This window comes from Pristiophorus japonicus, chromosome 18 (genome assembly GCF_044704955.1).
Source record: "Pristiophorus japonicus isolate sPriJap1 chromosome 18, sPriJap1.hap1, whole genome shotgun sequence".
In the NCBI taxonomy this organism is placed as follows: domain Eukaryota; kingdom Metazoa; phylum Chordata; class Chondrichthyes; family Pristiophoridae; genus Pristiophorus; species Pristiophorus japonicus.
The window spans coordinates 105832394-105853157 of record NC_091994.1 but is presented as its reverse complement, the minus strand read 5'-3'; the positions used below and the strand labels follow the sequence as shown (position 1 = coordinate 105853157).

The window sequence follows — 20764 nt, the reverse complement described above, 5'->3', positions numbered from 1 at the left end:
ATGTTCCTCATGGAGAGAAACGATGCTTTGGTATAAACTAATTGTCAGCCATGGCTCAGTGGGCAGCACGCTCGCCTCCATGTCAGAAGGTTGTGGGTTCAAGTCCCACTCCAGAGACCTGAGCACATAAATCTAGGCTGACACTCCAGTGGAGTGCTGCACTGTCAGAGGTGCTGTCTTTTGGATGAGTCATTAAACCGAGGCCTTTCAGGTGGATGTAAAAGATCTCATGGCACTATTTCGAATGAAAAGCAGGGGAGTCATCCCTGGTGTCCTGACCAATATTTATCCCTCAATCAATATCACTATTATCTGGTCACTATCACATTGCTGTTTGTGGGAGTTTGCTGCATGCATATTAGCTAATGTCTTTCCCACATTACAACAATGACGACACTCCAAAAAGTACTTAATTGGCTGTAAAGCGCTTTGGGATGTCCGGTGGTCGTGAAAGGTGCTATATAAATGCGAGTCTTTCTTTAATTGTCTTTGTTACTGTGCTTTGTACTTGTTGCTAAGCACTTTGAGATTTGCTGTGTTGCACTGAAATGTTTTAACTTTGTTCATTTAGTGAGCTGACGCAAATATTTCTTTCACTTATTTCAGATGGTCACCGGTCAAGATCCTTCAATCAAATGCCAACAGAGTAACAGTGGGACAACAGGATCCAATATGGCCAGGTTATCGCCAACTACATTGCAGTCTGGAAACCCAGCATCCAGCTGTTGTTCACCTAGTGGTGAATGTTTGAACAACTGCCTGTCTCCAACATATGCCGAACCTTATATGCCTTTTCAGCTACAACCAACCACGTCTGCAAAGCTTCTTTGGCTTCGAGAGGTAAGCAGTGCTTCACCAGTACGAGAAGAGATTGGCCAAAATTACAGCGCTAAGCACTGGATGATTTTTTCAAGTTCATTCCTGGGATTTGGGTGTCGCTGGTAAGGCCAGTATTTATTTCCCATCCCTAATTACCCCTTGAGAAGGTGGTGGTGAGCCGCCTTCTTGAACCGCTGCAGTCCGTGTGGTGAAGGTGCTCCCACAGTGCTGTTAGGGAGGGAGTTCCAGGTTTTTGACCCAGTGACGATGAAGGAACACCGATGTATTTCCAAGTCAGGATGGTGTGTGACTTGGCAGGGATCTTGCAGGTGATTGCGCTCACATCTAGGTGGTAGAGGTCGTGGGTTTGGGAGGTGTTGCCGAAGAAGCCTTGGTGAGTTGCTGCAGTGCATCTTGTAGATGGTGCACACTGCAGCCAGGGGGCGCCGGTGGTGGAGGGAGTGAATGTTGAAGGTGGCGGATGGGATGCCAATTAAGTGGGCTGCTTTGTCCTGGATGGTGTCGTGCTTCTTGAGTGTTGTTGGAGCTGCACTCATCCAGGTACGTGGAGAGTATTCCATCACACTCCTGACTTGTGCCTTGTAGATGGGATTGATGGAACATCAGATGCTTGAGAGTATTATTAAATATAGTAATCTTAGAAAAGTACTAGTAACAAGCACATTAATGTTCTTATGTGAAATTCCTCTGCTAATTTGAACTTAATGGTTTAAAACCTTTCTTAAAATAGCAAAGGAACTTTCTATGAATGTGTCAACCTATTTGTTACTTATATATTCCACAGGGCAATTTCCAATGTCGACATCAGTGTTGGCTCAGTTGGTAGCACTCTCGCTACTAAGTCAAGGAGGTTGTTGGTTCAAGCCCCGCTCCAGCAATGTGTGTGTATAATCTGGGGTGTCCAGCCCTGAGAGAGCTGAGGGAAGAGTCAGGCTTAGTTTTAGGCAGTCCCCTGTGTTGAGGATGACCTGCTTCCCCACCAAAAAGGATGAGTTCACAGGTGTTTCAATGAGGGAACTGACATTCCAGATCCCAAACTACATCCTGAAGGGTGGAAGATGCCTGTGTGTGGATTCTTTTAACGTGGTATGGCCGTTGCACACCAGCCACCACACGGGCTTGACAGAGCTAGGTCTTGGTCCAGTGGCAAGGATTAGCCAAGACGACTGGAGACCAGCTCTGCTGCACAGACCTAGTTGTGCACACATACTCCTACTATCCATGGATCGCAGTGTGGGCTGCCCTGTGCTGCCCCTGGGCCCTTGCATCTCCTGGGCTCTGATCACGAAGCTCCTGGGCCCCAGGCTCAGCTATGATGCTCACTGCAGTTCAACAGCCTGTCTGGGCTTGTGCACAAAAATGGTTGCGAGTTTCTGCTGGTACCCAAGGAGCCACAGGGCTTGGCTTCTTCGGGAGTGGATGAGGCAGAATTGGAAAAACACCAAACACAATTAGTTGCAAGATCCTGCCGATGTTTTCACTTCGGTTGATGCCAAAGGGGAAAAAAATGTCACTCTTTGCAACGGTGCCAACTGACATTGGTGCATGATATGGGAGATGGAGAGAATTCAAAAAGCAGAACAGGGTTATTTTTATTTACATTCTTTATCAGACTAGAATCAAATTCACCAGCCGATTCCTGTGATAAATGGCAGCTCAATCAACAGTGAGATTTTTATAACCGCAGTTAAGTTACGAGACAATTTTCAAAATACTTGTCAAACATGGAATGTGCATAATTTCATTCCCTTTCACTGACTGGGGGGATTATCCTATGAGGAGAGATTGAGTAGACTAGTCCTATATTCTCTAGAGTTTAGAAGAAACATACATAATTCTTACAGGGCTTGACAGGGTAGATGCAGGGAGGATGTTTCCCCTGGCTGGGGAATCTAGAACCAGGGGTCACAGTCTCAGAAGAAGGGGTCGGCCATTTAGGACTGAAATGAGGAGAAACATCTTCTCTCAGAGCGTGGTGAATCTTTGGAATTCTCTACCCCAGGGGGCTGGGAAAGCTCCATCGTTGAGTATATTCAAGACAGGATGTAACTAGTAGAGTGGATAAGGGAGAACCCGTGGATGTGGTGTATTTGGACTTTCAAAAGGCTTTTGACAAGGTCCCACACAAGAAATTAGTGTACAAAATTAAGGCACATGGTATTTGGGGTAATGTATTGACGTGGATAGGGAACTGGTTGGCAGATAGGAAGCAAAGAGTGGGAATAAACGGGTCCTACTCAGAATGGCAGGCAGTGACTAGTGGGGTGCCGCAGGGTTCAGTGCTGGGACCCCAGCTATTTATAATATACATTAATGATTTAGATGAAGAAATTGAATGTAATATCTCCAAGTTTGCAGATGACACTAAGCTGGGTGTGAGCTATGAGGAGGAGGCTAAGAGGCTGCAGGGTGACTTGGACAGGTTAGGTGAGTGGACAAATGCATGGCAGATGCAGGATAATGTGGATAAATGTGAGGTTATCCACTTTGGTGGCAAAAGCAGGAAGGCAGATTATTATCTGAATGGTGACAGATTATTAAAAGGGGAGGTGCAACAAAACCTGGGTGTCATGGTACATCAATCATTGAAGATAGACATCCAGGTACAGCAGGCAATAAAGAAAGCAAATGGCATGTTGGCCTTCATAGCGAGGGGATTTAAGTATAGGAGCAGGGAGGTCTTGCTGCAGCTGTACAGGGCCTTGGTGAGACCACACCTTGAGTATTGTTTGCAGTTTTGGTCTCCTAATCTGAGGAAGGACATTCTTGCTATTGAAGGAGTGCAACGAAGGTTCACCAGACTGATTCCCGGGATGGCAGGACTGACATATGAGGAAAGACTGGATTGACTAGGCTTATATTCACTGGAATTTAGAAGAATGAGAGGGGATCTCATAGAAACGTATAAAATTCTGACGGGACAGGACAGGTTAAATGCAGGAAGAATGTTCCCAATGTTGGGGAAGTCCAGAACCAGGGGACACAATCTAAGGATAAGGGGTAAGCCATTTAGGACCGAGATGAGGAGAAACTTTTTCACCCAGAGAGTTGTGAACCTGTGGAATTCTCTACCACAGAAAGTTATGGAGTCTAGATTATTGGACATATTCAAAAGGGAGTTAGATGTGGCCCTTACGGCGAAAAGGATCAGGGGGTATGGAGAGAAGACAGGGGTGGGGTACTGAGGTTGCATGATCAGCCATGATCTTATTGAATGACGGTGCAGCCTTGAAGGGCCGAATGGCCTACTGCTGCACCTATTTTCTACGTTTCTATGTCAGAGATCGATAGATTTTTGGATATTAAAGGAATCAAGGGATATGGGGATCGGGTGGGAAAGTGGAGTTGAGGTAGAAGATCAGCCATGATCATATTGAATGGCGGAGCAGGCTCGAGGGGCCGAATGGCCTACTCCTGATCTGATTTCTTATGTTCTTATGTTCTTTCAGCCCGTGACCAGACACAATTCTTCATCTTTCCCAGACCGTCGAGGTGATCAGCAAGTACCACTTCGAAAGAGTCTTCCCTTGTCACAGCCGCCAGTCAAATCCAATTGTGTTTTAGGAAAGGATTCCTGCTCATTTGCTCCTGGACACCTGGATATCCCTTTGGCACCAGTTTATGCTCTGCCTTTTGCAGCGACCAAGAAGCAGTTAGCTCCACCTACAGACGTAAGTATGGTTCAAATGTGCACACACTTATTCACGGTAGTTCATTTTAGCTGTATGATATGGGCACAGTTGACAAACAGAGATAAGCAGGAACCCATACATGCTTCAAAAGGAGACTGTAGTCTAGTGTAGATTATTACCTCGGATACACAGCACAGAAACAGGCCATCCGGCCCAACCAGTCCATGCCGGCTTTTATGCTCCACTCGAGCCTCCTCCCGTCTTCCCTCATCTAAATCTATCAGCGTAACCCTCTATTCCCTTCTCCCTCATATACTTGTCTAGCCTCCCCTTAAATGCCTCTAGATTATTCGTTTCAACCACTCCCTGTGGTAGTGAGTTCCACATTCTCACCACTCTCTGGGTCAGAAGTTTCTCCTAAGTTCCCCATTGGATTTCTTGGTGACTATCTTATATTGATGGCCTCCAGTTTTGCACTTCCCAAAATGTGGAAACACTCTCTCTCTGTATCCACAAGATTTGAAAGACCTCTATTAGGTCACCCCTTAGCCATCTCTTTTCAAGAGAAAAGAGACCCAGCCTGTTCATCCTTTCCTGATATGTATACCCTCGCATTCCTGGTATCGTCCTTGTAAATCTTCTCTGCACCTCCCCAGTGCCTCTCTATATAATATGGTGACCAGAACTGTAAGCAATACTCCAAGTTATTGAGCTTCTGGATTATTTTCTGACTCTATCTTCCCTCCCTTCCCCCTGAATGGGCCGACACCCCTTATGCAAGGTCACCGCCTCTGGTTGGACATATTCCTGGAGGTTTCATCATAGGACCACCAACCTCCAACTACCTCACCCAGTCAAACAGCTTTTTTTCCTAATCTCCAAAATTTTTATAACTAATAAATTTAAATATTCTTTAAAAAGATACACAATTAAAAAAAAAAAATGCTCCTATGGTATCCAGGAGATTCATCTTTCATTCCTAGACCCTCCAGGACAGTCCTGGAGGATGGGCAGCCCTGCCCTTGTGATGTGTGAGACTGGGCAGTGAGTGTCGGCAAGCTGCTCAAGCATGGGAGGTCATCATATGTTGTAGTGTATTTGCTTCATGGGTCCTGTGCTTAAGAATTCATAGCAACACATTGCTATTAAGAACTAGTTGGTTTATTAGCAAAAGGTTTAACAATCACACTACACATTACCGGTTCATCCATCAGGCTCACAACCACCTGCCTCATCGTGGATCCCCTTGAACCCAACTGGCTGGGGTTTTATTGAGTCTTGTGAACATGCCGTGACTGGCTAAGCCACTCCCAACTCAACAGCTCTACAAACCCGTGAGCATGCTCACAGGAGCATACGTTACAATCTGTGAGGCCGATCCTCCTCTCTTGCGATACCGACACATACACGCACACTGTGCGTCCAGTGTCACTGGACAGAGATCAGGAACCCTCCCCAACTTGCCCCCTCTCGGCAGCAATAGGGCAGTTGAAACTGTGGCCAACTCTCGCACCCCTATCAGCCATTAAAATCAGTTAATGCAGCCCAGTTGGGGCCGCTGAACCCACCACCTACCTGCTTGGTATAGCTCAATGCCACACTGCATGGTATAACCATTGCTAAATCCCTCGGTACTGCACTGAAGTGTCAGCCTAGATTAAGGGTATACGAGCTAGAGTAGGTTCAAGCCTCAGTCTAAGACTTGGATGCGTACTCTAGGCTGATACCTCTGTGCAGCAGTGAGGAAATGCTGCACTGCTGAAAGAGTCATCCTTTAGATGAGGCATCAAAACAAGGCCTTTCAGGTGGACATAAAGGATCCCATGACGCTACTTGAAGAAGAACAGGAAGTTCTCCCAGTGTCCTGGTCAACACTGTCCAGTCAACTAAAACCACCAGAAAATAGATTTATTTCACTGCTGTCTGGGGGATCTTGCCACGCTCAGACTGGCAGCTGCGTTTGCCTACATAGCAACAGTTACAAGATGCACTGCAGCAACTCGCCAAGGCTTCTTCGGCAGCACCTCCCAAACCTGTGACCTCTACCACCTAGGAGGACGAGGGCAGCAGGCGCATGGGAACACCACCACCTCCATATTCCCCTCCAAGTCACACATCATCCTGACTTAGAAGTATATCGCGGTTTCTTCATCGTCGCTGGGTCAAAATCCTGGAACTCCCTCCCTAACAGCACTGTGGGAGCACCTTCACCACACGGACTGCAGCGGTTCAAGAAGGCGGCTCACCGCCACCTTCTCAAGGGGCAATTAGGGATGGGCAATAATTGCCGGCCTTGCCAGCGACGCCCACATCCCGCAAATGAATAATTAAAAAAACCCAGTGACTACAGTTCAAAAGAGCTCATTGGCTCGGAAGCACTTTGGTACATCCTGAGTAAATTGGAAAAATTTGCAGGGCTATGGGGAAAAGAGCATGGGAGTGGGACGAATTGGATAGCTCATTCAAAAGAGAGGGCCCAGGCATGATGGGCCGAATGGCCTCATTCTGTATCATTCAATGATTTTTGTGATACAATAAGGTGCTACTTAAATGCTACACAGCAGAAGGGTGTAGAATCTTGGCCAGCAATGAGTTCAGTATTAAGTATGGGAACCATCCCTGGGCAAAGGTGGACAGGAAGTGGTATACTTATGTGCAAACATTGCAAAGTGTTATTGACGCAACACGGGTACGTGAATTGTGGTGTCTTGTTTAATTAATAGGTGCTTCAGTATAATACCAAGTTTCTCACTGTCCTTCACCTGAGGAAAAACATTCCGATCACTGTGTCACCAAAATATTAACCCGATGATGCATTTGTGTCCAGACCTTCATGCAACGATTATAGAATGTGCTCCTGCATAGGCCTGGGAACCTCCAAGGTTTGGAACACTTCTGGGATCTGAATTTAAATCCAACTCCGTTTGATTGGATGATAATCCCCTCTGGCTACTCACTGCTAGATTCCTACACAAAACAATCTAGTTCCTCGTAAAAAAAAGTCAGCCCAAGTCAAAACTTAATTCAGCACGAAAACAGCAATCTCATCTTGAAAGAGAGAACTTGCATTTCTATAGCGCCTTTCATTGACCTCAGGAAGTCCCAAAATGCTTTACAGCCAATGAAGTACTTTTAAAGTGTAGTCACCGTTCAAAGCAGGAAATGCGGCAGCCAGTTTGCGCACAGCAAGCTCCCACAAACAGCATTGAGGTAATGACCGGATAATATGTGTTTCTTTTAGTGATTATAGGTGTGGGAATCAGAAAATGGCAAGCCAGTGCAGTAGAGTCTGGGGTCTTCCAAGGTTGGAGGTTGAGGTAGATTGATAAGGCAGTGTAGAAGAACTCTACATCTAACCATGCTGGTCCTGATCTGGGAAGACATGATGCTCACTGCCTGAATTGAGTGCTTCATTCCCTTACAGCTAACCTCCCTCAAAAAATGGATACATTTTTTAAAAATCATGAAAAGGCCAATAAAAATCTTTATTTCTATTTACTTCAGCTTGTCAGCAAACCAAACGATTCATTGACACGCTACCAATGGAGTAACACGCAACTGCTAGCACAGGAACGCTTACCCCGCCCTTCTCTGCCATCAAGTTCTATGTCGGGGCACAGCTCCTGTTCCTGTGTCGATGGAAAGCCCTTGACCGACCCTCTATCTCCAACATATGCTGAGCCGTATCTTCCCCTCCGGTTACAGCCAGCGCCTCCTGTGGACTGTTTCTGGATGAGAGAAGTAAGTATTGTTGTCCTGGGGCATTGATAGTTACTCGAACTATCATTATAAAGAGTGTAGCATCTCGAACCTACAGTGTATTGAAAGGGTGGATTTTTTTTGTCTGCATTTGGGTGGGGGTGGGAGGGAGGTGGGGTGGGGTTGGATGGGGGTGGGAGGGGGATGGGGAGGAGGGAAGGGGCGGGAGTGGGGAGATGCTGGGTGGTTTTATGTACAACGAGCAAATCCTCTGATTGAAATGTTACAAGTGGAAGAGAGAACTGCCAGCTGTACACTGGTCATAGAAAATAAATCTCTTTCTGAAGAACAGACTATCAATAACTCACACTGTTTGCTGGTTTCCCAATGGTTCCTTGCCCCATGTGTGCGTCTCATATCAGCCTGTGTCTATAAGCACGTCACCCTTTATTTTTAGCTTTTGCAACAAAGTCTCTAACAGATTGTTCAACCACATCAGTGACAGAATAATATGGCTGACAGTGCAAAAGTATAGATTTCTGCTACAATAACAACAACATATTTATATAGCACCTTTAACGTAGTAAAACATCCCAAGGCGCTTCACAGGAGTATTATAAGACAAAAAATTTAACATCAAGCCATATAAGATGGTATTGCAGATGACCAAAAAGAGATATGTTTTAAGGAATGTCTTGAAGGAGGAAAGAGAGGTAGAGAGGCGGAGAGGTTTAGGCAGGAAGTTCCAGAGCTTGGGGCCCAAGCAGCTGAAGGCACGGCCACCAATGGTTGGCCGATTATAATCAGGGCTGCTCAAGAGGGCAGAATTAAAGGGGCGCGGATATCTCGGGGGGTTGTGGGGCTGGAGAAGATCACAGAGATAGGGAGTGGCGAGGCCATGGAGGGATTTAAAAACAAAGTTTGAAATCGAGGCGTTGCTTAAACAGGAGCCAAAGTTGGTCAGCGAGCACAGGGGTGATGGATGAAAGGACTTGGTGCGAGTTAGGACATGGGCAGCCGAATTTTGGCTGACCTCAAGTTTACGTAGGGCAGAATGTGGGAGGCTGGCCAGGAGTGCGTAGGAATAGTCAAGTCTAGAGGTAGCAAAGACATGGATGAGGGTTTCAGCAGCCGATGAGCTGAGACAAGTCCGGAGACGGGAGATGGAAATAGGCAGTCTTAGTTATGCTGCAGATAAGTGATCGGAAGCTCATTTCAGGGTCAAATACGATAGTGTGGTTCTACCTCAGACAAATGTTGGGGAGAGGGATGGAGTCAGTGGCTAGGGAGCGGAGTTTGTGGCGGGGACTGAAAACAATGGCCCTCAGTCTTCCCAATATTCAATTGGAGAACATTTTTAATCTGCCCAGATATCACTACAGTCTCGAAACATCTAATACACTCCTCCTCCAATTATTATCCCTGCATAAATTATTGTGACTTCTGATATAATTCATATCGATTATCATCCACTCTAACAGAAGCCAGGTGGGGGACATAGGAAAAGAAGTATAGGATTCATGGCTGATCTATAGTCTACAGCACACCCTATGTTACTAAAGATCATACTTTAATCTACCTCTGAAAGAGAGAATTCTATAGAGGAGCTGATATGTACACTCTTGTTGGTTACTTAAAGTACTTTTGTATTCAACCCGTCCAGTGTTTATGTTCTGAACCATCCCTCCTCTTTTGCAGGCAGTATCACGGAGAGGAAGTGCTGATTTTCCTGTCCATTGCTCAAAAGGTACATGACCTCACTAAAAAAAAACGAATGAATGACTTTTTCCCAAGGGAGTGACTGTCACTCCACTAGGCTGGGGATATCCTGATAGTTAGGCACTATGTCCATGTGCCAAAGGTCATTGACTTGAATTCATCTGTGGTCTTCCATCCTCTTGAGGCTGGTAAAAGAAGTGTCGGGAAAGGGGGGAGGGTCAGGGGGGTGGGGTGTGGGGGGTGGGGGGGGGAGCGAGGCGGGCAGTTTCCACATTGAATATGGACAGCCATAGACTAAGAACCATATAATGGAACTTTTCGATGAAATTCTCAACAGCATTGGAGGCCTGCTGTCTGGGCGGTCCTTGCCTTATGTTTATAATAGCAGAAAAAAGACAAGTGGGTTTAATTTCCTTTGTATGCCAGTTTCAGTGCGGCTGTTGAGCAGTTTCTGTGAACTCCTCCGAGGAATAGTTCAATGTAGTCAGGTTACGACTGCGCTAAAATAGTGCAGCAGGATTTGAGGTGGATTTGCGAAATGATTCATTATAAAATGTCAGTCCGAGGTAGTGATTTTGATCTTGCGGTAAGTTGAATATTGCCGTTGCTTTCAGTGCAGCTGATCAAAGTGGAAATACAACTCATTCATTTTTTATCTCGAATGTATTGTTGAAGGGCGATCAAACGAGTTAGTGAAAGCTGTTGATACAAGGGAGCAGCGTGACAGCACATTCCAGCTGTGCAATGCGATTTCTTCACACGCAAGGTGTGGCATGACTCGCAGTCAACGCAGCACACTGCATTACACACTGTACAACGCTCGACAAGAGTTGCAGCCATACCAGAACATAAAACACAGCCTTTTTAGTTGTGCCCGTCCTTGCTTTCCCTACGTAACCCTCCCACTCTGAGCGCGCCCTGCGTTTTCTCCCTGCTTGTGCGTTACTTTAGCTCAGCCGCACACCCACTCGGCCCTCTGAGCCAGAAGGTGGCTGGTTCGAGCCCCTCTCTGGGACTGGCCTGGTTAATCCAGGCTGATGCTGTGCTGAGGGAGTGCTGCGCTGTCGGTAAAGGCTGTCATCTGGGTGAGGCATTAAGCTGAGGCCCCCATCTGCCTATTCATGTGTTTGCACTAGATCCCTTTCCACTTCTCAAAGAAGAGAAAATAGTTTGCCTTGGCCATCATTACTCCCTCGCCAACAATGCCAACATGGGACTAGGTTGCTCATTGTGCTTACTGTTTGATAGGTCGTGCTGTGAGCACCTTGGCTCCCTGTTAACCCATGCAGTGTCTACGTTTCAGGAAGCAATTCATCGCTCATAAAATGCTGAGAGAGACGACAAGTTATGAGAACATAAGAACATAAGGAACAGGAACAGGAGTCGGCCATTTGGTCCCTCGAGCCTGCTCCGCCATTCAATAAGATCATGGCTGATCTGATCTTGCCCTCAACTCCACTTCCCTGCCTGCTCCCCATAACCCTTGACTCCCTTATCGCTCAAAAATCTGTCTATCTCCACCTTAAATATATTCAATGACCCAGCCTCTACAGCTCTCTGGGGCAGAGAATTCCAAAGATTCCAAAGATCCTCAGAGAAGAAATTCCTCCTCATCTCCGTTTTAAATAGGCGACCCCTTATTCTGAAACAATGGCCCCTTGTTCTCGATCCCCCACGAGGGGAAACATCCTCTCTGCATCTACCCTGTCAAGCCCCCTCAGAATCTTATATGTTGCAATAAGATCACCTTTCATGCTTCGAAACTCCAATGAGTATAGGCCCAACCTGCTCAACCTTCCTTCATAAGACAACCCCTTCATCTCAGGAATCAAACTCGTGAACCTTCTCTCAACTGCCTCCAATGCAAATATATCCCTCCTTAAATAAGTAGACCAAGACTGTACACAGTGTTATGTAAATAGCAAGTTACACACCATCCTGACTTGGAGATATGTTGCCGTTCCTTCAGCGCTACAACTATACCGGCTGCAGAGTTAATCATTTTAACATGCGTAATCTGTTCAACACTGTAATGTATTTGCTTCATGGGTTCTTTTCTTAAGAATTCATAGCAACGCATTGCTATTAAGAACTAGTTGGCTTATTAATAAAGGTTTAACAATCACACTACACATTACCAGTTCATCCACTAGACTCACAACTGCATACCTCATCGTGGATGACCTCGATCCAACTGGCTGGGGTTTTATTGAGTCTTGTGAACATCACGTGACTGGTTAAGCCACTCACAATGCAACAGCTGTACAATTATTTTTGTAGAAACTTTCATTCAAGTGTCCTCTTATTTTTTTTTGAGAAACAGAAATTAACAATTTAACATAAAGGGAATCTTTGTCGAATCGAGTCAAATTAAAACAAATTAAAATTCTGTTCCCGGTTAAAATGATGCACTCCAGTCCCTCCGGCGCCCACCTCTCGTGGAAGGCCAGCAGCGTACTGGTGGACACCACGTGCTCCATCTCCAGGGACGCCATGGCTCGGATGTAACCGCGGAAGAGAGGCAGGCAGTCGGGCTGAACGACCCCCTCGACCGCCCGCTGCCTGGACCGGTTGATGGCCCCATTGGCCTCAACAGCTCTACAAACCTGTGAGCATACTCACAGGTGCACACATTACAGATCCCAAAGCTATTTTCATCTAAAAACAAACAGGACCCACTTTGCGCAAACCGCCACACCCCTCCCCCCCCCCGCCCCCCGACTGACCCTGAGCGGAATGCAGCCTAACCACTGAAAGCGATTCCTGGAGGCCGCTCAGTAAATAACTAAAGGATCCTTTTTGCAGGGGTTGGGTAGTGGGCATGTAAGCATCAGCACTCTTCGCTGCCACAGGCCACAAAGGGACGAATGGCCTCCTTGTCCACTTGACTTTCTTTGATTCTCAGAGTCAACGTCTCCATAGGCAAATGAATGTCAGTCAAATTGCACTACAGGTGGTTCTCTACTGGTGTAATTCCAGCCCAATTTTCCTGGCACAATTTGGTTAATGGTTTAGCTCAGATGTGTCCCAGTTTCTGCCTTTGTGAGTTCCATAGTGCACATCATAGCACCTTTGAGGCCACATATAAAGGTTAACTCCACGTCCCCACTGATGTATGATACCAGCAGATCTTGGTGTCTGGTTTAGGATTTAAAGATTTGCATTTATATAGCACCTTTCACGACCATCCAACGTCACAAAGTACTTTACAGCCAATGAAGTACTTTTTGAAGTTTGTCACTGTTGTAATGTAGGGAACATGGCAGCCAATTTGCGCACAGCAAGCTCCCACAAACAGCAATGTGATCATGACCAGATAATCTGTTTTAGTGATCTTGATTGAGGGCGAAATATTGATCAAGACATCAAGGATAACTCCCACTGCTCTTCTTCGAAATAGTACCATGGGATCTTTTACGTCCACCTGAGAGAGCAGACGGAGCCTCGGTTTAACGTCTCATCCGAAAGACGGGGCACCTCCCACAGTGCAGCACTCCCTCAGCACTGCACTGGAGCGGCAGCCTAGATTTTTGTGCTCAAGTCTCTGGAGTGGGACTTAAACTCACAACCTTCTGACACACAGGTGAGAGTGCTACCCACCGAGCCACTGCCTACACATTTCTCCACCACTGGGGGTAGCAGTGCCACAAACAGCCCTTTCTGAACCTCCATGCCTACAAAACTCAAAAACAGGGCAAACCAGCGCGCAAGAAATACGAGCATCAACGGAGCTGTGTTGGTTGGGTTTTGAGGCCAGATTACAGAAAGAAAGAAAGACTTGGATTTATATAGCGCCTTTCATGACCACCGGATGTCTCAAAGCGCTTTACAGCCAATGAAGTACTTTTGGAGTGTAGTCACTGTTGTAATGGGGGAAAGGAGTCAGCAGCCACAATTGGCCACAGGTTGGACAACCTTAGCTTAGCTATCCCACCACTAAACTTAAATCATAATGCAGGTTTCCAAGTTGGCTACAAATTGCAAAGAAAGATACTTTGGCGTTGAAATTGCAGTGTCCATATTAGCAATGAAGGTCTCAGTGGACTCATATGAGACTCCTCAATCCTGAAGTTATTATCTGTTCACTTGGACCAAAGAATTTAATACGAGCGCTCGTTGCTAATATGCTGGAGTGCAAGTTCCATCTGCTTCCAGTTGTTTCTGGTATAGCTAAAAGCAACAAATTAGAAAGAACTCTGGTCGTGTGATTTACTGAGCACATTTCAGGTAATGATTGAAACCATTTTTTGTTCATCGCAAGAAAGAAAACAAATATTAACAGAGATAATATTAGAATATAAGTATTTAAAGTTGAATCTGTTCAATTTTAGTGCATCAAACATGGAAAAAAAAAGGCACTTAGCTTGTTTTTCTCTCCTTTTTCAGATGACTCCTCTGAATATTATACAATAATACAACTTTTAGACAGCTACCAAGAAGGTGACTTGTATTCTATATTATCATATAGTCAATATGTTTATATTGAACGTCCCTTTTAGCGATGTTTTAACGGAGCCAGAGAGACCAAAAGAACATAAGTTCATAAGAATATAAGAAATAGGAGCAGGAGTAGGCCATTTGGCCCCTCGAGCCTGCTCCGCCATCCAATAAGATCGTGGCTGATCCGATCCTGGCCTCAACTCCACTTCCCTGCCCGCTCCCCATATCCCTTTATCCCCTAATCGTTCAAAAATCTGTCTATCTCCAATTTAAATACATTCAATGACCCAGCCTCCACTGCTCTCTGGGGTAGAGAATTCCATAGATTCACGACCCACTGAGAGATGAAATTCCTCCTCGTTTCCGTTCTAAATGGGTGACCCCTTAATTTGAGGCTATGTCCCCTAGTTCTAGATTCCCCCACAAGGGGAAACATCCTCTCTGCATCTACCCTGTCAAACTTCCTCAGAATATTATATGTTGCAATAAGATCACCTCAGTCTTCTAAACTCCAATGAGTACAGGCACAACCTGCTCAACCTTTCTTCATGTGGACAACCCCTTCATCTCAGGAATCAACCTCGTGAACCTTCTCTGAACTGCCTCCAATGCAAGTATATCCCTCCTTAAATAAGGAGACCAAAACTGTACGCAGCACTCCAGGTGTGGTCTCACCAACAGTACAGTTGTAGCAGGACTTACTAAGTTTAGTTAAAAAGGCCTAAGTTTAATTCCGAGCCTGTACTCAGTTAGCTACCTCAACTGGGTTGACCATTCAGTGCTAGAATTGGGTTCAGCGCCCCCGGTTCATGGAGCGGAAAATACAGCCAGTGTTCCCAATCCGGACTCCAGCTCAGGTATGGATATTAGGAGCGATTCTCTGATCCCGCACTCCCAGCAGGGAGCAGGGACCCCGGGTATTGGGGCTATAACGTAGTCACCCCAGTCTCCGACCTGCAGTGCCTTCGAATGCCGTTCCCCAGCTGGAAGCTGCATTCGAGGGCAGTATGGGTCGGAGCTAGGAAACACGGACTCCCCGCTATAGGGTGACGGCTGGATGGAGATTGGCTGTGATGCCCCACCACAGTCAAATAATCTGCCCATACTCACTGCCTAAGCGGAAACACAAAGAATGTCTTCTTGATCAGGACGAGACCAAACTCTAGAATGAGTTAGAGGTTGAGGAGGGGAAAAGCTTGGAGGAGAGTGGAGAACAATCCCTGTTTCTTGATGGGAAACTGGAAAAAAAATAAGGCAAGCAGTCCCTATAGGTCAGATTTCATAATTGAACCATCAAAGTGTGTTTCCGCCCTGCCTACCCATCCCCCAAAAAAACATTCCCAGTACTACCTAGAAGGAAGCATTTGATGCAAATCTTTCCAGCATTATGGACGTAGACCTACTGAATGTTTATTACACAAATTAGGGTTGAGTTCCCTGGAATTTAGAAGGTTAAGGGGTGATTTGATTGATATTTTCAGGGCATTAAGGGGAACTGGGAGGGTAGATAGAGAGAAACTATTCCCGCTGGTTGGACTAGGGGGCATAGTCTAAACATTAGAGCCAGATCTTTCAGGAGTGATTTTGGAAACACTTGTACACACAAAGGATGGTCGAGATTTGGAACTCTCTTCCGCAAACGGCAATTGATGGTAGGTCAATTGTTAATTTTATATTTGAGATTGGTAGATTTTTGTTAACCAGTTATTAAGGGATATGGGCCAAAGGTGGGTATATGGACTTAGGTCACAGATCAGCCATGATCCCATTGAATGGCAGATCAGGATCGAGGGGCTAACTGGCCTCCTCCTGTTGCTGTGCTTAACCAACTTGCTGGAACTTTGGAGAAAAAAATTATACTGTTTGGCCGCCTTTACAAAGCTCCCAAATGACTTGTTCTTAAAGAACACTAAACATTTGGAAAAATACAGTTCTTCATTTTCAACAGATAGGTCTGTCGGGGCATCCACCTCCATGGCACGAACCTGGTATTGCAGTACTTCCAGGAACGGTGCAGTGGCTCTCGGCCTTTTGGCTAAGAGCACTGGCGCAGAGTGATCCTTGATGTGTGCAAGGTGACCTCTGGCGTTTGTGATTTGACAAAGAATTGGAAAGATTGGCAACGAAAAATTAAATTAAATTAAATAAATAAAAAATAAAATAAAAAAAGTCCATAATAACAACCAAGAAAGGTTAAAAATTGGTCATAGGCAAAAGCCAGACTCTTCCCATCATAGTAATCCTTCCACTGTGCAGGATGGTTTAACCTGCACCAGTGTCGACCCACATGAAGCAGAGACCGAGACGAGCTGAGCTCTGTCGCTCCAAGAACAGTCTCGGGCCTCAAGATTACGCTGTGCAAAAATATTAGAGAGAAATACTTGCATTTATATAGCGCCGTTCACGGCCACCGGACGTCTCAAAGCGCTTTACAGCCAATGACGCACTATTGGAATGTGGTCGTACAAAGAGATGAAGAGTTTGCACAGAATTCCTTTCAACAGAAGTGCTTTTAAACAGGTTAACACCCTGTCTGAATATGTTCAGCGTCTATACATTAATATCTGCAAAGAGTGATTACAGAGCCACTGATTTTCCTGCAGTGGTGCACTAGGTTTTGTGGGCTTTCTGTTATTGCACCCATCACTGTCTTTACATAGAATGAGAAAGGGCAGGACCTAGTGAGGTCTAGACTTGAGGTCATAGAATCTCTTAAGGTTTAGTCTTTCCCAAATGTGAGTAAATCCATATAGATACGAACCGACATAGTTCATATCATTTTAGGAATTTGGCAAAACTTTGGAGCTCATTCATGTTTCCAGTGGATCAGTGAGTCACTTTGGGTAGCCCAGTGGTTATGATACTGGACGAGTAATCCAGAGGCCTGGACTAATGATCTGGAGACATGGGTTCAAATTCCACCACGGCAGCTGGTGAATTTAAATTCAGTTAATTAAATAAATCTGGAATAAATAGCCATTACCAGTAATGGTGACCATGAAACTACCAGATATCGAAAAAATAAGCCCATCTGGTTCACTAATGCCCTTTAGGGAAGGAAATCTGCCGCCCTTACCCGGTCTGGCCTACATGTGACTCCAGACCCACAGCAATGTGGTTGACTCTTAACTGCCCTCTGAAATGGCCAAGCCAGACACTCAGTTGTATTCAAGAAGGCAGCTCACCACTAACTCCTCGAGGGCGATTAGGGATGGGCCTTGCCAGTGATGCCTACATCCCGTGAAAAAAAATTAAAACAAATTTTTAGTCATAATGGGCTGTGGAGCAGAGTACCAACAACAAGCTCGGTCTAATCTGTACTCGCTTGGGTAAATTTAAGATCTGTATTCACAGCAGGAAGCCGTGCTTCGAGGGCAACAACACTGAAGCCCCAATGCTCCAGTCCGCCCTCCCTTTGAATGCAGCTCCCTGTTGCGAGAGAATAGGATCAGTGAATCTGTTCAGTTGCTTTTTGAATGATCCACTTAGCTTTTCCACTAATGCTGTGGTTGAAATTTGTCAAAATACATTTAAAATGAACAGGAATTGAGAATACAGTACTTGTAAAAGATGGGGTTTTATCACCTGACTCCTTCAGCCTCCCAATGGGAAGAGGCACTGGCCTCTGTAGTCGAGGAGGGTCCCATGTTCAATCAATGGGCACAACCACTGGGGGTGGGGGTGGGGGGGAAGGGAATGAGGAAGATGTGAGTAACCCCCCCCCCCCCCCCCATCCCAAATCTTTTAGGCACGGGTTATGTCTCCCATTTCCCACTCAACAACCTGGACTCGGCGCTGATGTCCCCTGACTCCACAGACGTAGTAGTGCGTCTGGTTTGATGCTGAGTTAGCTGATCACACACGGGGCATCAGTTGGGGGGGGGGGGGGGGGGGCTACAATTGACCTCAACGGTCCTGAGTCAGAGATGGGGCATAAGAACTTCAGAATGTAAGAAATAGGAACAGGAGTAGGGCACATGGCCCCTCGAGCCTGCTCCGCCATTCAATAAGATCATGGCTGATCATCTACCTCAACTCCACTTTCCCGCCCGATCCCCATATCTCCTGATTCCCCTAGTATCCCTGAAGGTCAGCCAAGGCTCTCAGTCCCGAGCTCCAGTCCCTGCTGGAAGGCACATGTCTGTGGCTCTCGGGTGCGGACATGATTGGTCCTGACTTTGGAATCACCGTGGTGACCCAGTCTGGGCTGACGTGTGAAGAATTCCCACTTGGGTGAGGTATTGCAGGGTCAACGACAGCCATGGACCAAAGAGTGGGTGGGTGATTTGCTCTGTCAAGCCGCGAAGATAGAAATGACCCCCAGTGTCTTCAGGAGAGAAGGGAATAAAAATGGAAAAGATATATTTTTATTCAGAAGGCAAAAAGGGTGTACTGGTGGTGGGGGAGGGGAGGGGGAGATTTTTAACATGATCAGCACCCAGAAAAATCAGTCACTTTTGCCAAGATGACGTCGATGCTTTAGGGGCTGTTTATTCCTGGTCACGGTCAAAACATTTGGGAAATATTTAATAAAGGCGGCCATAGCTGTTCATGGCGTCTAATTCTGAGACTTCTCCTCCGCAGGCAAGAACATAAGCTGGTACAGCGACGACAGCCGGTATTCCATAACGTCCTCGGAACACACCTACGCAGAGCTGGAGAGTACCCAAGACGACTCTGATTATGAGTTTTGGGACTTTAACTTCAAGCACCAAGTCATACCACACCTTTCACCCCCGACCCTCAGGAAGTTGCGTCTGCGCAATGGGGGAGTCGATTCGAGACTGCAGGGAAAGGTGCACAGATGGTCATGAAGACCTTTCGGCAACTCGCGCGTTGCTACATCCGCGGAATGCTGTCCCATCTCCACGGCGGAACGGAAAACTCCAACGCTTTACCGGCTTGTTGTTTCCCGCCTTGTGTCGATTTCTCCTGCCGTTTCTTACAACTTCCTTAACCGTTAATGGCAGAGAGAGTTCGTCTTGACACACAGGGTAGTAGGAATCTGGAACTCTCGTCAAAAAGCTGTTGAGGCTGACGGGAGGGGAGGCCAATTGAAAATTTCACAACTGAGATTGATTGATATTTGTTAGGTAAGGGTATTAATTGCTGTGGAGCTAATGCGGGCAAATGGAGTCAAGATATCGATCAGCCATGATCTCATTGAATGGCGGAACAGGCTCGAGGGGCAGAATAGCCTCCTCCCGTGGCTTATGGTTAAAGTTAGCTGGGGCATGATCCTTTCACGCATTCAGGTGAAGTGTTTACTTGAGTTTTTGCAGCATGTAATTCTGGACTAGACTCAGAGCTGTTTACTATCATACTACAATACTCGGTGAAATAACACATGATGTGAGCCGGTCTTATGTCATCCGCTTGTATTTTAATAATGTTAATATTTTTATTCATTTTTTTAATAACGTTTTTATTTGCTTTGTAAAAATAATGTCCCTATTGTTTACTGTAGTTTCTGCAAAGATGCATAAAAGGACACTGTGATATAGCTAGCCGGCCGAACATTATTGTAATAACTTGGAGTTGTGTGTTTGTAACAAACTGTGTATTGTTATTATGCATATATTTATTTTATAATGCTGAACCCTTTTAATGAAGCTTACTGTGGGATTAAGTTATTTACTTGTCGCTTCTCATTTCTGTGAATCGAGCCGCGATTTCTTGGGTCACGGCAGAGAACAGCGATGAGCAATGTACCCTGCAGGCTGCACTTTGCTCTGTGCGGACTGTCTCTATCAATGCGTGGTCCCTTTAACGTTCTGTGCACGCGCGCTATTTTGGCTGTAAGAGCCGGTGAGCGGCTTGCGCGGGAACGTGCAGATTATGGCGCAGCCATGCACGCACGCAGCTTCGAGAGAACATTGGTTTCGAGGCTAATTGAAAATAGGTCTGGAACACTCTCATCCCAAAACTCTGACCCACGGGCATTGTCGTGCTAAGAGTCTTGGGGAAATTATCCCGCTAATTTAAGGTGCGTTATACTTTGTCGTCTAGACTGCCAACCAAGCCATTCAGTTGGTCTAAACTGTTAGAATCATGGACATTTACGGCACGGAAGGAGGCCATTTCGGCCCATTGTGTCCGCGCCGGCCGACAAAGAGCTATCCAGTCTAATCCCACTTTCCAGCTCTTGGTCCGTAGCCCTGTAGGTTACGGCACTTCAAGTGCACATCCAAGTACTTTGTAAATGTGGTGAGGGTTTCTGCCTCTACCACCCTTTCAGGCAGCGAGTTCCAGACCCCCACCACCCTCTGGGTGAAAACATTTCCCCTCAAATCCCCTCTAAACCTCCTACCAATTACTTTAAATCTATGGCCCAAGGTTGTTGACCCCCTCTGCTAAGGGAAATAGGTCCATCTTATCCACTCTATCCAGGCCCCTCATAATTTTATACACCTCAATAAGGTTTCCCCTCAGCC

The 20764-nt window shown here is 46.1% G+C and overlaps 1 protein-coding gene across 1 annotated transcript in view; it reads left to right on the top strand.

Moving 5' to 3' along the window:
• plekhn1 (pleckstrin homology domain containing, family N member 1) overlaps positions 1–19608 on the top strand; it is a 55742-nt gene extending 36134 nt beyond the window's left edge. The window contains exons 12-17 of the mRNA XM_070861032.1: positions 607–840; positions 4290–4511; positions 7977–8213; positions 9870–9918; positions 14277–14330; positions 18915–19608. Of these exons, the coding sequence (XP_070717133.1) occupies positions 607–840; positions 4290–4511; positions 7977–8213; positions 9870–9918; positions 14277–14330; positions 18915–19144 (1026 nt within the window). The 3' untranslated portion in view covers positions 19145–19608. The remainder of the gene's footprint in view (positions 1–606; positions 841–4289; positions 4512–7976; positions 8214–9869; positions 9919–14276; positions 14331–18914) is intronic.
• Positions 19609–20764: the final 1156 nt, after the last annotated feature.